Here is an 18,270-nt window from a genome sequence, read left to right as displayed (position 1 = left end):
GTCATATTTCAGTTTTTCTTTTTTAATAAATTTGCAAAAATTTCTACATTTCTGTTTATTTTTTTCAGTCAAGATGGGGTGCAGAGTGTACATTGATGAGAAAAAAATGAACTTTTTTGAATTTACCAAATGGCTGCAATGAAACAAAGAGTGAAAAATCTAAAGGGGTCTCAATAATTTCCATACCCACTGTACATAAATAACTAAAAAAAAAAACAAAAAAAACCACATACTCACCTCGGTCCCATTCCCTGTTTACTGCGCTGACTCTCCGCAGTACACAGCTGATGCGATGAAATTACGTCATCACATCAGCTGTTTCACACGCTGATTGGTGGAGGAAGAGGCCTGAGGCACCTCCTCCACTATTGCAGTCAGCGTGAATATACCGTATTTTTGGGATTATAAGACGCACTGGACCATTAGACGCACCTAGGTTTTAGAGGAAGAAATTAGAAAAAAAATTGAAGCAAAAAATGTGGTCAATCCTGTACTTAATATCCCCTATCCTGGAATATATGGTCCCCTCATCCTCATACACATGGCTCCCTCATCCCTACCCTTCTATGCATGGCCCCCTCATCCCAATCCTGATGTGCATGGTCCCCTCATCTCTATCCTGGTAGGAATGGTCCCTCTCATCCCTATCCTGACAGGAATGATCGCCCTCATCCCTATCCTAGTATGCATGGCTCCATCCCTATCCTGGTATGCAGGGCCCAAATCTTGTCCTAGTATGCATGGCCCAAATCTTGTCCTAGTATGCATGGCCCCATCCCATCCTAGTATGCATGGCCCCATCCCTATCCTGGTATGCATGGCCCCCATCTCGTCCTAGTATGCATGGCCGTCATCCTTATAATTGTCCCCATCCCCATTCTGGTATGCATGGCCCTATCAGAAAACATAAAAAAAAACCATTACACTTACCTTCCCGGCACTCCCTTGCAGCGTCCTGCTCCAATGCCAGCAGCTGCTTTATGCTTGTTAGCAGCATATGGCAGGGATGTCATGCACTGCTAACAAACAGAGCACAGCTGCAGGAATGCTCACTGCTCTGCACGCCGAGAGTAGCGCGCACAGTGTCAGCCGGAGCCTTCCTGCTGCTGCCGGCGGTCACGAGTGCCGCGATTTAAGAGAAATGAATACTCACTGCTCTCTGCGTGCACAGTCCCGGCGTGCAGTGCAGTGAGTATTCTGGCAGCCTAGCCTTGCTTGTGAGCAGCGCATGTTGTCCATGCCATATGCTGCTTACAAGCATAAAGCAGCTGCTGGCAACGGAGCAGGAAGCTGCAAGGGAGCTCCGGGAAGGTAAGTGTAACTTTTTTTTTTTAATGTTTTCTGATGGGGCCATGCATACCAGGATGGGGGTGGGGGACAATCACAAGGATGGGGACATGCATACAAAGATCGGAGATGGGGGCCAATCAGGGCCGGCTCCAGGTTTTCGAGGGCCCCGGGCGAAAGAGTCTCAGTGGGCCCCCCCCCTTTAACGAATACCCCGATTTATGATGCCCAGATACGGCAGAGAAATGTATAGTCCAATGCCAGATTTCACTTCTTACATGAGTGACAGCTATTGTAAATTCTGCAGTGTATATATACAGGAGAGGTGCTGTGCAGTGTATATATACAGGAGGAAAGGTGCTGTGCAGTGTATATATACAGGAGAGGTGCTGTGCAGTGTATATATACAGGAGGAAAGGTGCTGTGCAGTGTATATATACAGGAGGAAAGGTGCTGTGCAGTGTATATATACAGGAGAGGTGCTGTGCAGTGTATATATACAGGAGGAAAGGTGCTGTGCAGTGTATATATACAGGAGGAGTGGTACTGTGCCGTGTATATATACAGGAGGAAAGGTGCTTGCAGTGTATATATACAGGAGAGGTGCTGTGCAGTGTATATATACAGGAGGAAAGGTGCTGTGCAGTGTGTATATATACAGGAGAGGTGCTTTTCTGTTTTGAGTATTTCTATGAAACAAAGACTTTTCTACATAAACAACGTTGTTTGGTTTTGCGGCCCCAACAGATCTGTGCTACAAAGTAACAGGCGGCTCGGGCATTAATGAGGGACCTGATACTGAATCCTTTCCACAAACCCTAATGACCCAATTAGTGCCCTGTCATTAGAAGCTCATTAAACGCCTCCCTGTCCCGAGCAGTCATGTACAGTATGGGGGGATCCTGCAGCCCACCCCCTGACTGCTCCATACTATACACTGCCCTCTGTCGCGCTCACTATTATCCTGTGCATTTCTCCGTCATCGTTACCCCATGTTACACTTGTCACCCCCCACTACAGAGTAGCAGGGCAGCCAATGTCACCCCCTCCCGGACCCTAATGGCAGCAGGAAATGTCTGCTCCTCTATTGGGTTGGAACCTGATTTAATCAAGGAATAATGTGGATTTGTTGCCGGTGGCCGCAGGGGAAGGGTTAAGTGATGCCATGTCCTTGGTGGGAGCAGTGGCAGCTGCTGGGACCTGGACAGAGACAACCAATGTTGCAGTGACTGCACAGTGTGATGTGGAGGAGAGAAGCTGAGACGCAGAAATCACCCACATGCCAGCACTGGGCAGAGTCCCTCCAGTCACCAGCCTGGGGCCACAGAGCCCCAACATACAGCCCACAGCTCAGTTTCATCCATGGCAGCAGCTCCCCTTCCTCCTGGCATCTGGTTAACCCCATTTATGCGGGTCGGATTGTTATCTTTAAGGTTCAGCAATAACCTTCATACAGATGGGAAGGGGTTAAGCTTCTTCCTACCCCACTGGTGCAGGTTGGTGAGGAATGCATGTATTCTGGGGTTCTGGGTGAGCTGGGCGGCTGCAGGTTGCAGGCTGCTCTCCACCATCTCCTCCTCCAGACATCACCCACATTTTTAGGCAGCGGAGACAGACAGCAGCAGACTGAGCCACAAGTCCAACCACTGCTGGATACTTTAGTTTGCACTCACTCAGGACCTGGTAGGATGGAGCTCCTCCGGAATCTGCCTGATAATAAGTTCAGCACTGCAGCCAGCCAGGGGCTCTCTCCGCCCACAAACAGTCACACTGGCTGTGTTCTCTTAACCCCTATGTGTGCCTGCCTGGCTGCACTGACTGAGTGAGAAGATGCTTGTGTCAGAGCTGGCACATAGGGGTTAAGAGAACTCAGCCAGTGTGACTTTGTGGGCGGAGAGAGCATGTTCTCCTGCTCTGCTCTCCCAGCTGTATCTATGACAGCATGAGTGGGCCCCCCTCTCTCTCTAGGGCCCCGGCATTTGCCCAGGTGCGCCGGGTGCTGACGCCGGCCCTGGGGCCAATCATACCAAGACACTATTAAAGATAAATATTCATTGCCCTCCACGCAGATGGGCGTGGAATACAGTGAATATTCATTACTATTTAGCAGTGGGCCTGGAGTTAGCCGCAGCAGCGTGCTCCAGCCTCTTGTGACCCGCAGCTCCGCCGATGCTGCTCCCCTCCTACCCACCATGGTAGACAGCGGAGACAGTGGGTGGGCACGGTGTGGACCGTGGGCCAGTGTTTTCAGCCCCAGTCTGTCTGCATCCTGCTGTGTGCTGAAAAAAATGCATGTAAAAAGCAGAAATGTTAATGTTAATTTAAATGTACTGACAAAGTTATTTTAAATGTAAAAAAACAACAACATAAGTGAAATTATTACAAATCTGGAATATGCAAAAGTTATTGAGACATAAAACACTCACTGCGAAAAACAAAGGGCATGTCAACATTAGGGAATATCAAGAAAACAGGAGGCGGTGTGCGCCAGATAGAAAACAACCGTACAACTCTCATATCTAACGCTGTCATCAGTTTTACAGGGTCAAAATCACCAGCAGACTCCCTTTAAGCTAAATTGAAAAAGTTTCTAATTTTTCCCACATTACCTGGACTTTGGTGGCAGCCCTGTGTCATCTGGTGTCTTGACACTCTTAAAAACCTGCTCTTCAAGTCTGACTTCAATATAGTCCTTGGAGCGTTTAAAACTATAACCAGGTGATATTACCTGGAAATTGTCAGTCTGAAAATGAAGGAGACCTGTGTAAGTTCAAGCAAAATAAATTAAAGGTCACTTTCACATGGCCGTATTATGGCCAGTGTTTAGTATAAAAAAAAAATATTTAAAACCTCAGGGGGCTAAAACAGAATAAAGAAGAAAAAAAAAACATTTAAAACTTTAATTTTATTAGATTATATTAAAACCACACCCGTGATTCATCACAATAGTACTGGCTGTTTTTCCACGGTCACACCATCAGTATGTGGTCATTATTTTACATCAGTGTTTGTAAGCCAAAACCAAGAGTGGAACAATCAGGGGAAAAGTATAATAGAAACACGTCACCAGGCTCGGACTGGCCCACCGGAGAACCGGAGGATTCTCCGGTGGGCCCAGGCACTGACACCTGCTGGCATACTGGCCAGCAGCTGACTAGGGCCCCCACTGCTCCAGGGGCCACCAGCCAGTGGCTATGAGTCAAAGGGGCCCTCCCTGCGCCAGCGTAGCAGCAGCTGGAGACAGGATCCTGTCCCCGCTGCTAAAGCAAAATGAATATTCACGTTTCCCCATGCCCCTATGGGCGTGGAGAGGCATGAATACAATTTCTTTTTAATAGCGGGCAGCGTTAGCCGCAGGCTGCAGCTAACACTGCCCGCATGTGAAGCCCCACCACATACACAAAGCACCGCACACATACACAGGCACACAGACACACACAGCGCAGCTCACCTCCCTGCGTCCTGCTTCCTGTCTGAGACAGCCCAGCTGGATTACGTCATCATCCAGAGCGTTGTTTCAGACAGAAAGCTGCCGCTGAGGAAGAAGCTGCCGGGATGCGCTGCTGCTGCAGGGAGGTGAAATGTGCTCTCTGTGTGTGTGATATGAGTTGCTGCTGAAGTGAGCTGTGCTGTGTGTGTGATGAGCTGCTGCTGCGTTGAGCTGTGGTGTGTGTGTGTGTGGTGGTGAAGGACAAAGATATTGGTGGGGGGAGACAATGATGGAGGTGATGGGCAATGATGGTGGGGGAGGCAATGATGGAGGTAATAGGCAATGATGGTGGGGGAGGCAATGATGGAGGTGATAGGCAATGATGGAGGTGATGGGCAATGATGGAGGTGATGGGCAATGATGGCGGTGGGGGGGGGCAATGATGGCGGTGGGGGGAGGCAATGATGGAAGTGATGGGCAATGATGGTGGGGGAGACAATGATGGAGGTGATGGGCAATGATGGCGAGGGAGGCAATGATGGATGTGATGGGCAATGATGGTGGTGGGGGAGGCAATGATGGAGGTGATAGGCAATGATAGTGGGGGAGGCAATGATGGAGGTGATAGGCAATGATGGTGGGGAGGCAATGATGGAGGTGATGGGCAATGATGGCGGTGGGGGGAGGCAATGATGGAGGTGATAGGCAATGATGGTGGGGGAGGCAATGATGGAGGTGATAGGCAGTGATGGTGGGGAGGCAATGATGGAGGTGATGGGCAATGATGGCGGTGGGGGGAGGCAATGATGGTGGTGGTGGGAGGCAATGATGGAGGTGATGAAATGGGCAATGATGATGGTGGGGGAGGCAATGATGGAGGTGATTGGCAATGATGGTGGTGGGGGGAGGCAATGATGGAGGTGATGAAATGGACAATGATGGTGGGGGAAGAGGTAATGATGGAGGTGGTGGAATGGGCAGTGATGGGGTGGTGGGGGAGAAGGCAATGATGGAGGTAGTGATGAGGACAATTATGGGGGTGGAGAGGAACTGCATTATACTTTGTGAGGGGCTACATTATATTCTGTGGGGGGACGGCATTATTCTCAGGGGACATTATATTATGGGAGGCTACATCATACTATATGAGGGGGCTACAGTATACTCTATGGGGGCTACATTATAGTCTGTGGTGGGGCTGCATTATTCTCTCAGGGGACTACATTATATTCTGGGGGCTACAGTATACTCTATGGGGGGCTCCATTATATTCTGTAGTGGGGCTGCATTCTCTCAGGGGACTACATTATATTCTGGGGGGGCTACATCATACTATACGAGGGGGCAGCATTATGCCCTATGAGGGGGCTGCAGTATACTCTATGGGGGGGCTGCATTATATTCTGTGGTGGGCTGCATTATACTATATGAAGGGGGCTGCATTATACCCTATGAGGTGCTACATTATATTCTATGGTGGAGACTGCGTTATACCTGAGGGGGTTGCATTATATTTTGTGGGGTGCTGCATTATATTCTATGAGAGGGGACTGCATTATATTTTATGAGGGAGCTACATTATATTCTGCAAGGGGGCTACCCCAACCCTTGCTACATAATTAAGATGTGTACTACTTTATATTATACCCTGATATTAGCGCTTTTTACCGCACAATTGGTGGTCTTGTATCTATTTCTATGTAGCTACATAGTGGGCCCCAAGAATGATTTTCTCTGGTGGGCCCAAGGTGCTCCAGTCCGACGCTGCACGTCACCACTTCTGCATTTATCACCCACTCCTGGTTTTGGCTTTCAAATAATGATGGGATTACCGGTGAATGTTCGGGTCCGTCGGGTTCTGCCAAACATTTTAAAAAAAAGTTTGGTTCGGGAATGGGGGTGTCTTATAGATGCCTCTCCATTACTAACCTCAGAACTTGATCATCAACTCAACAAATATTACTCCACTTGCCACCATTATGGCGCTAGTGGGAAGAACTGGGTAAAGCACCAGAACTGGTGCATCAAATAGATGTGCCTTTTCTGGGGCGGATGCAGATTGCTATTTTTAGCTTGGTGGGGGGAGAACGCAAAATCCATGGCTTCTTACCAGTCTGAGAATACTAGTCCCTAGCTGTCTGCTTTAGCTTGGCTGATTGTCAAAAATAGGGGGGGGGGGGGGGGGAACCTCATGCAGTTTTTTAAAATTATTTATTTAAGTAATTTAAAAAAAACAGTGTGGGGACCCCTTTATTTTTGATAACCATCCAAGATAACGATAACAGTTGAGGGCTGAGGTGTCTGTTTTGCCTGCGCTGGTTATCAAGAATAGAGGGGACCCCATACCATTTATTTAAAATTCTGTTTATTTATTGCACAGGCTCCGGCTGATGAATACTATCATCATTGTATGCTTCATGTAGTACTCTGATCATCTGATGTCTGTGACCGACAGTAACCTTTTTGCTGTCGGTCACTGTTGTTGGCTCACACGCTGTCATCTGTATGACAACGTGGGAACCTCAGCGCTCTGATCAGAGATGGTGTTTCTCGCGGTGTCACACAGGTGACAACATGGGAAACACTGGATGTTTGGACTGCCGAACTCAAACAGTAACATGGACTTCAGGGAGAAGTCTGTGGTCGGGGTCTGTGCACAGACACTAGATGTTCATAATGGACCCCGAACTTTACCATTCAGGTACGCTAATCCCTACTTACAAATACTGATGTGAAAGACTGTCCGAATACTGAACATGTGATCGTTGCCAATAAATGACCAATAATAAATCAACAATTACACAATAGATACTAATTCGGGACACAGCAGATTGCATAAATTTCACAATATCGGGAAGGTAGGATAAATATGAAAAAATATCCTATGACACTACAGTGCCCTAATGTGAGACCCTACCTAGCTGCAGAGGTTGGCATCCTAAATTGATTGACAGTGGTGCCCCCTGCTCAATGAAGATTGAGCCCTAAACAATCCCTAAGAATATCCCTATTGATAACATAGACCAATATAAATAGGACACTGCGAAAAAGATCGTAGTAGGGGTAATTATACATTCATGATATAGCAGAAAAAATATAATATAATGTAAAGCCTATAGAATACGAATCTGAAATTATTGATAATCCATAATGATGACCATAAGAGACCATGATTAGGTACAAGTCATATCGGTGTTTAGTATCAGTATCTGGAAGCTGCAGCCAGAAATGATAACTTTACTGTAATGGAAAAATTTGCCCCTCTTCCAAGTCTTGGATCAACTCTGGATTGTGGCTTATAAACAGAAATACAGAATAATATTGTGTGAAAGTGGCCAAAACTATTTTATAAATTACAGTCAATCAGTAATACGAGACTTATAGGAGCAGAATAGTGACAATTTGCGAACAATGAGCTATTTACCCATGCAAGAATTGCATAATGCAGCAAGTACATTACCGTATGGCTTATAGTATTATATTGTCAGGTTGCTTAATTGTGTATACAGTGTGTTACCATATAAACATAATTACATTTCTATATTCTAGGTGGGCCGTGATCTGGGTACACTTACATGTAGGTAGTTATTATGTGAAATTCTGCACTGTTTGTACATGCTAAACATAGAGAAACTTTATCGTGCTCCAATTATTACGATTAATAAAATGGCTGCAAAACAGTATCATGTTTCTGTACGTATGCAGTCAGGGGCAACACGTACCAGTCTGCTTTCAGTTCTCAGGGATCCATTTCGGAGAACAAAAGCTACATAATGCCCTTCTGCAGTACATCTTTGGTGATCCAAAAGAGGTTGGCAAATAAAAGGGAACATTTCCTAATATTTTCAACTCTGGAGAATGTTGTCCCTTCCTAAGGTTCTAACTCCCCACAGCTGAGGATGCCGAGGGTCTGCGCTATTTGACTAATGGAAATATCTGAATACAACATCTACTGCTTTGATGAGCCCCATAGACATTTGAAGGAGCGACAGAGTACACGCTTGATTGATGTTTCTTTCAAGACCCTCAAAATGAAGAAAAATAGGGAGCTCAAAGCCCCCAGCTCAAGTTATCAGTGAAGGCCCCATAGGTGAGACCCCCAGTGATCAGACTAAGGTCAGTTTCACACATCAGACATTCACAGTACGAGAATAGGCCGTGATGTCCAGAATGGCAGTAGGTCTTCTGATCCAAACTCAATAGCCTCATTGGTATAGATGAAACTGCTGAGTTGGGTCAGTTCACCTGGACATTGTAGTCTGGACTCTGACCATGAATGTCGGACAAGTGAAATCAGCCTTATCCTTTAGAGAAGGGATGTGCCCATTAACTCAAAACACAAAAACCCACACAAATATTTGTGTAGTTATATTACATTGCAAACATTTAAGAATCATGAAACAGATAATACATTACAAAAAGAACGTATGAAATTAGATCCACGTGTCATTGTCGTGTAATGTGTTGAGCTCTAGAGATAAGATCCATGATCATACTATAATGAGGAGTAGAAGTAATCACACTAACGTCAGCGCATCCTCGACTTTTAGTTCTCGAGCCAGAAAGTCTTGGACATGTCCATTGTCTATGCAAAGAAAAGAAAAGGAAAAACTTAACAACATAAAAACATTAGGAGATGAATGAAGCAGAGGTAAAATATTAATTAATTGAACGAGGAAGAAAAAAAGTAAAAATGTTATAGTCTGTTCACACTGGCATCATAGCTTCTGTATGTGACAAAATCCATAGCACTGGGCAGAACAAACCTGTTGGCTTATTATGGGGTCTGCAGGGGTAAAGTTGAAGATTCTGTAATTTTGATGGCAGGAATAATGTTTTGCTAATATTTTAAGATTTAAAAAAAATAAAAGACAAAATAAAGAATAATTCTGCATGCTGCTCTATTTTTACTGTCCAAAATAATGGACCACCAAAGGAATGTCCAAATTCAGATGTGAATATAACCCTAATTTAATAAAGAGAATCTGTCAGTAGGATGAACCCTCCTAAGCTGTCTATATAGACATGCAGGTCACAGGAAGCTAAATGAAATGATACCTTGATGTCTGCGATTTATTGTCTTTCTTCTGAGAACTCCTCGTTTTTGATATGTGCAAATGAGCTGCTAAGAGCTATGGGCCGGACATAAATCTCTGTGAGAAACTGCCCAGGGTTTATTTTAAATGAAAGGGCGAGTTACCAGTGTGACATGTAAAGACTGATAATTTGCTCTCATACTGACACACAGCTCTGCAGTAAGATGAGAAATAATGGAGTACAGCAGAGCTAACACAGTACAGCAGAGCTATCTAACACTGTACAGAAGCCAACACAGTACAGCAGAGCTATCTAACACTGTACAGCAGAGCTAACACAGTACAGCAGAGCTATCTAACACTCTACAGCAGCGCCAACACAGTACAGCAGAGCTATGTAACACTGTACAACAGAGCTAACAGTACAGCAGAGCTATCTAACACTGTACAGCATAGTTAACAGTACAGCAGAGCTATCTAACACTGTACAGCAGCGCCAACACAGTACAGCAGAGCTATCTAACACTGTACAGCAGAGCTAACACAGTACAGCAGAGCTAACACTGTACAGCAGCGCCAACAGAGTACAGCAGAGCTATCTAGCACTGTACAGCAGAGCTAACACAGTACAGCAGAGCTATCTAACACTGTACAACAGAGCTAACAGTACAGCAGAGCTATCTAACACTGTACAGCATAGTTAACAGTACAGCAGAGCTATCTAACACTGTACAGAAGCCAACACAGTACAGCAGAGCTATCTAACACTGTACAGCAGAGCTAACACAGTACAGCAGAGCTATCTAACACTCTACAGCAGCGCCAACACAGTACAGCAGAGCTATCTAACACTGTACAACAGAGCTAACAGTACAGCAGAGCTATCTAACACTGTACAGCATAGTTAACAGTACAGCAGAGCTATCTAACACTGTACAGCAGCGCCAACACAGTACAGCAGAGCTATCTAACACTGTACAGCAGAGCTAACACAGTACAGCAGAGCTAACACTGTACAGCAGCGCCAACAGTACAGCAGAGCTATCTAGCACTGTACAGCAGAGCTAACACAGTACAGCAGAGCTATCTAACACTGTACAACAGAGCTAACAGTACAGCAGAGCTATCTAACACTGTACAGCATAGTTAACAGTACAGCAGAGCTATCTAACACTGTACAGCAGAGCTAACACAGTACAGCAGAGCTAACACTGTACAGCAGCGCCAACAAAGTAGAGCAGAACTATCTAGCACTGTACAGCAGAGCTAACACAGTACAGCAGAGCTATCTAACACTGTACAACAGAGCTAACAGTACAGCAGAGCTATCTAACACTGTACAGCAGCGCCAACACTGTACAGCAGAGCTAACACAGTACAGCAGAGCTAACACAGTACAGCAGAGCTAACACAGTACAGCAGAGCTAACACTGAACGGCAGCGCCAACACAGTACAGCAGAGCTATCTAACACTGAACAGAAGCCAACACAGTACAGCAGAGCTATCTAACACTGTACAGCAGAGCTAACACAGTACAACAGAGCTAACACTGTACAGCAGTGCCAACACAGTACAGCAGAGCTATCTAACACTGTACAGCAGAGCTAACACTGTACTACTGCAGAGCTAACACTGTAATGTTCACTTCTGTTGCACATTTGACTGCAGGTGTCCTCTCAGTGCTTTAGCTTCAATTTCACAAGCAGCCAGCGTGTGTTTGGAGGGGCAGTACAGCAGAGCTGACATCACTGCAAAAATATTTGTAATGATACAAGGTTCAATTTTGCTGCACTGTGTTGATTATAATCAAGTTAAAAGAAAAAAGGGTTTGGTACTACTGTGTTAGCCAGTTGAGAAAACAATACTCTCAGTGGAAAAAGCAAGATAATCTTGTAGTTATGAAAACCTTTTAATGGTTAACAAAAATAAAATAAATTATGTTACAAAGTGAGTCCCTTCCTCATGCATGGTAGAACAAAGTTTCTGAAGAAAAACAAATATATATACACAAACAAAAAAAAACAGGCATGGTATAATAAATTAACTTTTACATAAACAAACAGAAAATGAATCCTTAATTTGATTAGATTAGTGGTGTGACAGTTTTACAGTTCCAATATCCTAGTAAAATCATAAGATCAGAGGTCTGGTGCTCTCAATGTCTCTGGAGCAGATTCCTCAGATTCTGTAGTAATTCTTAAATCTTCCTGATAGATTTAGTCCTGTGTGGAGGGAATCAAACACTGTAATAAGTTTGTATTCCCAAATCTTCCGATGTTTTTTTCAATTTAAAATTGCCTTTTAATATGACAACTTTTTTATTGTTTATGTTGTGTACTGGACCACGGAAATGTTTGGCCACTGGTAATTTTTTATTTTTTTTAATCTGTAATTATGTGGCCGTGAGACCTCATCCTTTCTCTCAGTTTATGTCCTGTTTCTCCTACATAGAGAGCCCCAATAGTACATATAGTTCACATAAGTACATAGTTATAATGGCTCAGCAGCAGAGTTGATAGCACTATGACAGAATAAGTGCTGCTGCAAACCTTTATAATGGGACAAAATTCACTTCTGTTGCAATGTGTTAGTTCCGCAGTGTTAGCCCTGTGGTACTGAGTAAGCTCTGCGGTACTGAGTCAGCTCTGAGGTACCGAGTTAGCTCTGCTGTACTAAGATAGCTCTGAGGTACTGACTTAGCTCTGCGGTACTGAGTTAGGTCTGCGGTACTGAGTTAGGTCTGCGGTACTGAGCTAGCTCTGCGGTACTGAGTTAGATCTGCGGTACCGAGTTAGTTCTGCGGTACTGAGTTAGCTCTGCAGTACTGAATTAGCTCTGCTGTACTGTGTTAGGTCTCCTGTACTGTTAGCTCTGTAGTATTGATTTAGCTCTTCTGTACTGTGTTAGTTCTGATCTCACTGCACAGCTGTAGGTGATTATTAGAGCAAAGTGTCAGTCATTACATCTTATACTGGCAATGTCCCTTTTTATAGAAAATAAGCTCTGGAGGCAGATTCTCTGGGAAATCTATGTTCTATATCTATGCCCTAGATCTTAGCAGCTCATTTACATAAAAGAAAAACGTGGATTTCTCTGGAATAAGACATAAGATCACAAACTATTTTATTCATCTTCTTATGACCTGCATGCTTATATAGACGGTTTAGGAGGGCTGATCTTACTGACAGATTCCCTTTCAATAAATGGTTTAGCAAAGACAAAATACAGACAAAAAAAATCATACATTCACATGTAAAGCGCCATGGAATAAATGGCGCTATATAAATGTATAATAATAATAATGCAATAAAGAGGTGATCTAATGGACATACTTGGCATGAGAGCATGATTTGGCAGACAGCAGCTCTCTTCCAGGATCCTGGAAAGGAGTAAATGTTGGAGGAGATGTCCTGTATAAAAAGAATATTTTAGATGCATTACTAGCACCATTTTCATTGATATAATACGGATCTTTTCTTTATCAAGTATTTCTGTCAGGATGGTCTCCATGTCAGGAGTGCTGCAGCACACAATGAGATTAGAGAACCGCATTTCCCTAGAAAACATTTTTTTTTAGCAAACACTTGCATGAATCCCAGCAAGAGCAGAAGATGTTTCACCAGAAGTTTTAGATTTTTTTTTTCATTACAGAATTTAAGATAATGATATTAAACATCAGGTTACATAAATATAATTTTGATAAGCATCAAGTAAAGGAAACCGGTCATGCAAAATAATGCTATTATCCTGCAGATATGGGGTTAATCTGCAGATTAATAGTGTCCTTACAGTCTGCAGGGCCGGCACAGAGCCCCACTGCCAGGAGGAAATGGACTTTATTCCCCCTTGGCAGCGGTCGGCTTCCAGACATGGGGGCGGCACTAGAACTTTTTCAGTCACTGCTGCGTATGGAAAGTGGTGGCCATAATCTCACCCCCGACACTGACTGACAGCTGCTCAGCACTAGAACCAGTTGTTTGTCAGTGGCGCAGGAACGGTTACAGCTGCTGCGCTCTACACACAGAGCGGTGACTGAACCCGTGCCAAAGTGATGGCGGCAAGCCGAACGCTGCTGGGTGGAATAAAGCTCATTTCCACCCGGCAGTGGGGCTCTCAGTACGATGGGGCTCTCAGTGCGGAGGCCACACATTGGCAGAACTCTATTAACCTGCAGATTAACCCCATATCTGCAGGTTAATAACATTATTTTACATGACCGATTCCCTTCCTTTAAATGAAAATAAATTTGTCCGTCAAAATGTAAGAAAAACTGACAAGGGACCTGAAATATGGTAAGTGGGTTTATTCAAAAGAATAGTTAGTCTTGTAGAAAGGATAGATAAAGAAGAAAATTAGAAAATAGAGAAAAAAAGAGAGGGGAACAGTTAGTAGAGGAAGTACAAAATGACTTTCTATTTTCACAGATTGGACTTTTACTGACGTGGAGACACCACATATATGTATTTTTTTTTTTTATATTTCTTAATGGGGGAAAAGATGGTGATTCGGACTTAAGTTTTATTATATTCATTTTTTTTTTACTTTTTTTTTTTCGACTTCTCACTGTATTATATAGTCTCCAGTCCACGGTCATATAATTGAGGCGCTGGTGGGTGGTTAGAACAAGCGTGTCCACCTGGGTTACGTACTGTTAATGCAGCGGTCACAGATTGTGAACGGGATTTAATAGGTTAACAGCTGCAGGCTACACTCCATTCCACAAGTTTCTGTTAGAGGCAGATGATAGCTGAATAACAGCCATCATCTGCAGGGAAAGAAGCTAATACCCTCATTGATAGCAGCCAAGGTTTAAAAGTGGTGTATTTCTCCACATACTGAATAAATGGAGAGGTTTTGAAAATTTGGTCTGCACACAGATGGAGTTAAATAGAAAAGAATGACAGTTTAAATCCACACTAGAAGGTATTACCGTGGTCGGTGTCTGTTCCCACTGTGCTTTTCTTTTGGATAGTTTCCATTCTTAGTTTCATAATTGAAAGAAAACCCAGTATAGGCCATAACAGGATGCTTTCAGCTCCACCTTCATTAGAAATAAAAAAGAGTAGATACACGACACGCCCTTGTAATATTTATATTCCATTTCGGATATAATTTTTTTTTTTTTGCTTTGCTTTTAAACCTTACCTGTCCTTTCATATGATTTTCCAAAATAAGCCATTGTGTGTATAAATGAGGAATACTATTTTAAGATTGCCTTGTGCAGGCGTGTACTATGGAGGACATAGAATGAACTTCAATCCAATATTGCGGCCAGCATGCAGCCAGCGGGTAAGGAAAGGGTGAATCAAACACCCGAAAACTCCGCCCATATGACCGAAAACCAGTCCCGCCAAATTCAGGTGACAGGTTCCCTTTAAAGTGACAATGTGATAATCAGAGCAGATTGCTATTGCACATTTTGGTGCAGTGACATAAAAAATGCAACTAAAGAAAAGTAGTGTTTTGCCTTTGGGAACATGGCCTTAACATGTAGTCATAACTTAAATCTTTCCCATTGCAATTTGGTAATCAAAATGAAATAGCTTTCTCAATTTTATGAACATGAGTCTCCATTTCAGCCCTTGATATCATGCATAAAATAGATCCATAGCACAAAGGTAGCTAGCTATCTCTTAAAGGATATCTGTCATGTGGAAAAAAACACCATTGACCTGGGACTATGGGGTTAATCTGTGTTAATAGCGTTCTGATGCCATGTGGACGCCACACTGAAAGGCTGACAGCCGGGAGGAAATTAACTTTATTCCTCCTGGCAGCCTCCAGCCGGTGTCAGTCATAGCTGACACAGCTTTAGTCAATGCTCAGTACTTAGTGAGCGGCGGCTGTAACCACATCCACCCCGCACTGACTGACAGCCGACTCAGCAGCGCATCAGCACAGAGATGGCTGTCAGTCAGCACCATGGCATCGTTCTAGTGGCTGACGCTGCGCCTCTGTAACCGAAAGTATGAGGCTCCAGGGAGAGAGAAAATTAATTTCCTCCCAGTAGCCGGGCATTATGAACAGTGGTGGCACGGGGCCAGAATATTATTATCCTTCAGATTAACCCCATATCTGCAGGCTTTGGTGGCACGGGGCCAGAATATTATTATCCTTCAGATTAACCCCATATCTGCAGGTTAGAAGCCTTTTTTCACATGACCGGTTCCCATTACCGTAAGTTCACACATCAGGTCTTCCTCTAGTAGAACGGAATGTGTTGATGTTAAACACTCGTCCAATGTTTTCTCTTTAATATATAACGATGGAGACATTTACCATCATATTTTGATACAGCAATGCACGTGGCCCCATATATACAGTAACACCATATGTAGGATCCATCTGCATGAGACTTCAGCTTCAGCCTCAATCAGACATCTGTTTTCACATACATGTTTAACCCAATGTTCAAGGATAAAACACGTATCAATAGCTTGTGGCTATTCTGATGTCCACAGCCTGCAAAACACACAAAAACTAACTTGTCTGTTTTTGATTCAAGACTGTGGGCCAGCGAAAAGCTTGGACAGCTGATGGCATCCTAGCTGCACCCTACTGCTTCCCCTTTGTGTTTGTTTGCTAGAAGAAACTCCACCAGTTTTTTAGCATTGAAAAGCAAACAAACAACAACAACAAAAAAAGATGACACCGATGTTAAAAATTAGAGGATGGCGGTTAAGACCAGAAAAAAGTTCCCTAGGAACAAAGATTCAATCTTATGTGGTTGAAAAACCTGTGTCACCGATATAACGTAACCCCTTTTAGGGTGCTGGACCCCCTCTTCAGCTCCAATAAGACATGAATGTTGGGTGGCTGCCGCCCCCTGAATTACACCTGTACTGTTTGCAAGTTGTTTTGTAACCGTACAAGTAAATAAAGGCGAGAACCTTGTGATAGAGAACTGATTGGCCACTAAACTTGTTCATTTAATGATCCTTACAAGAGAAAGGGCTTGTCTCAAGTTTTCTACAGCTGTGATCGGTGGTAAAAAATTGTGACTGACAAAACACTACTGAAAATCTGATCCAGCCCCCTGAATTTTTTGCTTATAAGAAAAATCACTGATGTCTTAATGAAGTCTAAAGCCCACCATATACAATAAATGGCCGGTCATACGAATGATGCTTCAGCCACCTTGGTTATCTTTCCCATATACAGGAGAGCTTGATCAACCGATCACTCGTGTTCCCCATCAGAGAGATATCGCCAGATTCCTGGTCTCTACAGAACAAAAGGATCAGCATTTCGAAATCGGACACGCTGGATCCTCATCTCCTTGGACAGACTGGACAGTAAATGCCAACTATATCAATATCAAGGGGTTCAGCCAATATTAGGGAAAGGTGTATAGGGAAAAAAAGAGAAAAATATCAGCTCACCTTCTCAATGGATACCACGCAAGGAAACCTGCAGTGCAGGTAGGAAGCAGTTTGTAGAAATAGAAAAATATCCAGGGTGTTGAATAAAATTCAGTAGTCTTTATTGAAGAGTTAAAAAAATGGGTAGAAAAAATGTGCAAATCTAGCATACGCGTTTCACAATTTAATCCTTATTCATTGATTATTTTTCTATTTCTACAAGGTGTATTGGGGGCTATAGGCATCACAAAACAAATCTATTTTTACAAATTATACATTGAATTTATATAATAAAGCAATTTTCTAATAATTTTAGCCAATAAACATCCAAGATACAGTCATATACAGAGCGCGGTGGCTCAGTGGTTAGCACTGCGGGCTTACAGCACTGGGGTCCTGGGATCAAATCCCACCAAGGACAACATCTGCAAGGAGTTTATATGTTCTCCCCGTGTTTGCATGGGTTTCCTCCGGATTCTCCGGTTTCCTCCCAAACTACCTACACATACTGATAGGGAATTTAGATTGTGAGCCCCAATGGGCACAGTGATGTCTGTAAAGCGCTGCGGAATTAATGGCGCTAAATAAGGGAGTAAAACAAACAAAAAATAAATATACCGCAAATAAGTAGCAATGTGCAGAAAAAGCTCTTTATAAAGTGATCAGTTCTCAAATGTTCCATAAAGAAATGAGCAGAATAGCCGGACTCCTGACCTCAGACGCAGCCTCGGGCACATCGTGCGCTCCCGGACCTCCACTTCGCTGTCTGGTTGTTAAGATTTCCAAAGCCTCTTGAGCAGTTTAGGTTTACATGATCTCCATAGGAACAATACGTCCTCACCTGACTGGTCGTAGCCTCACACATGGCAAACTTTTTCACATTGACTGATTTTAACCTCTTGATTGCCAAAGGTGTGGCTAATCAAACAAAGCATTACTATAACTAGTACGTAATCATAATTATTATTAATATTCAGTTATTTCAGAAACAAAACCTGTATTTTAATGTTTGTATTATAACAAGAATCCATATCTGCTCATTGTGATCCACTGTATTTAATCGCGAAAACACAAGAGCAACCTACGGAGCGTTGTCTAATCCAATTGACAGAATTATAAAATACAAAACCCAACGAACATGTTTAATTTCCTAAA

At 43.5% G+C, this 18,270-nt stretch overlaps 1 protein-coding gene across 2 annotated transcripts in view; it reads right to left on the bottom strand.

The window, feature by feature from the left end:
- The window catches only part of FLACC1 (flagellum associated containing coiled-coil domains 1), a 68,055-nt gene extending 50,135 nt beyond the window's left edge, over positions 1-17,920 (bottom strand). For both annotated transcript variants that reach the window (XM_069733594.1, XM_069733593.1), the window contains exons 1-5: positions 17,830-17,920; positions 14,685-14,795; positions 13,087-13,164; positions 9,245-9,302; positions 3,897-4,030 (exon numbers count right to left, since the gene is read on the bottom strand). In XM_069733594.1, the coding sequence (XP_069589695.1) occupies positions 3,897-4,030; positions 9,245-9,302; positions 13,087-13,164; positions 14,685-14,773 (359 nt within the window). In that variant the 5' untranslated portion in view covers positions 14,774-14,795; positions 17,830-17,920. The remainder of the gene's footprint in view (positions 1-3,896; positions 4,031-9,244; positions 9,303-13,086; positions 13,165-14,684; positions 14,796-17,829) is intronic.
- Between the last annotated feature and the right edge of the window lie 350 nt (positions 17,921-18,270).

This window comes from Ranitomeya imitator, chromosome 7 (assembly GCF_032444005.1).
Source record: "Ranitomeya imitator isolate aRanImi1 chromosome 7, aRanImi1.pri, whole genome shotgun sequence".
NCBI classification, from domain to species: Eukaryota; Metazoa; Chordata; class Amphibia; order Anura; family Dendrobatidae; genus Ranitomeya; species Ranitomeya imitator.
Note: the sequence above shows the minus strand (reverse complement) of the source record. Positions and strands in the feature narration are given on the sequence as shown.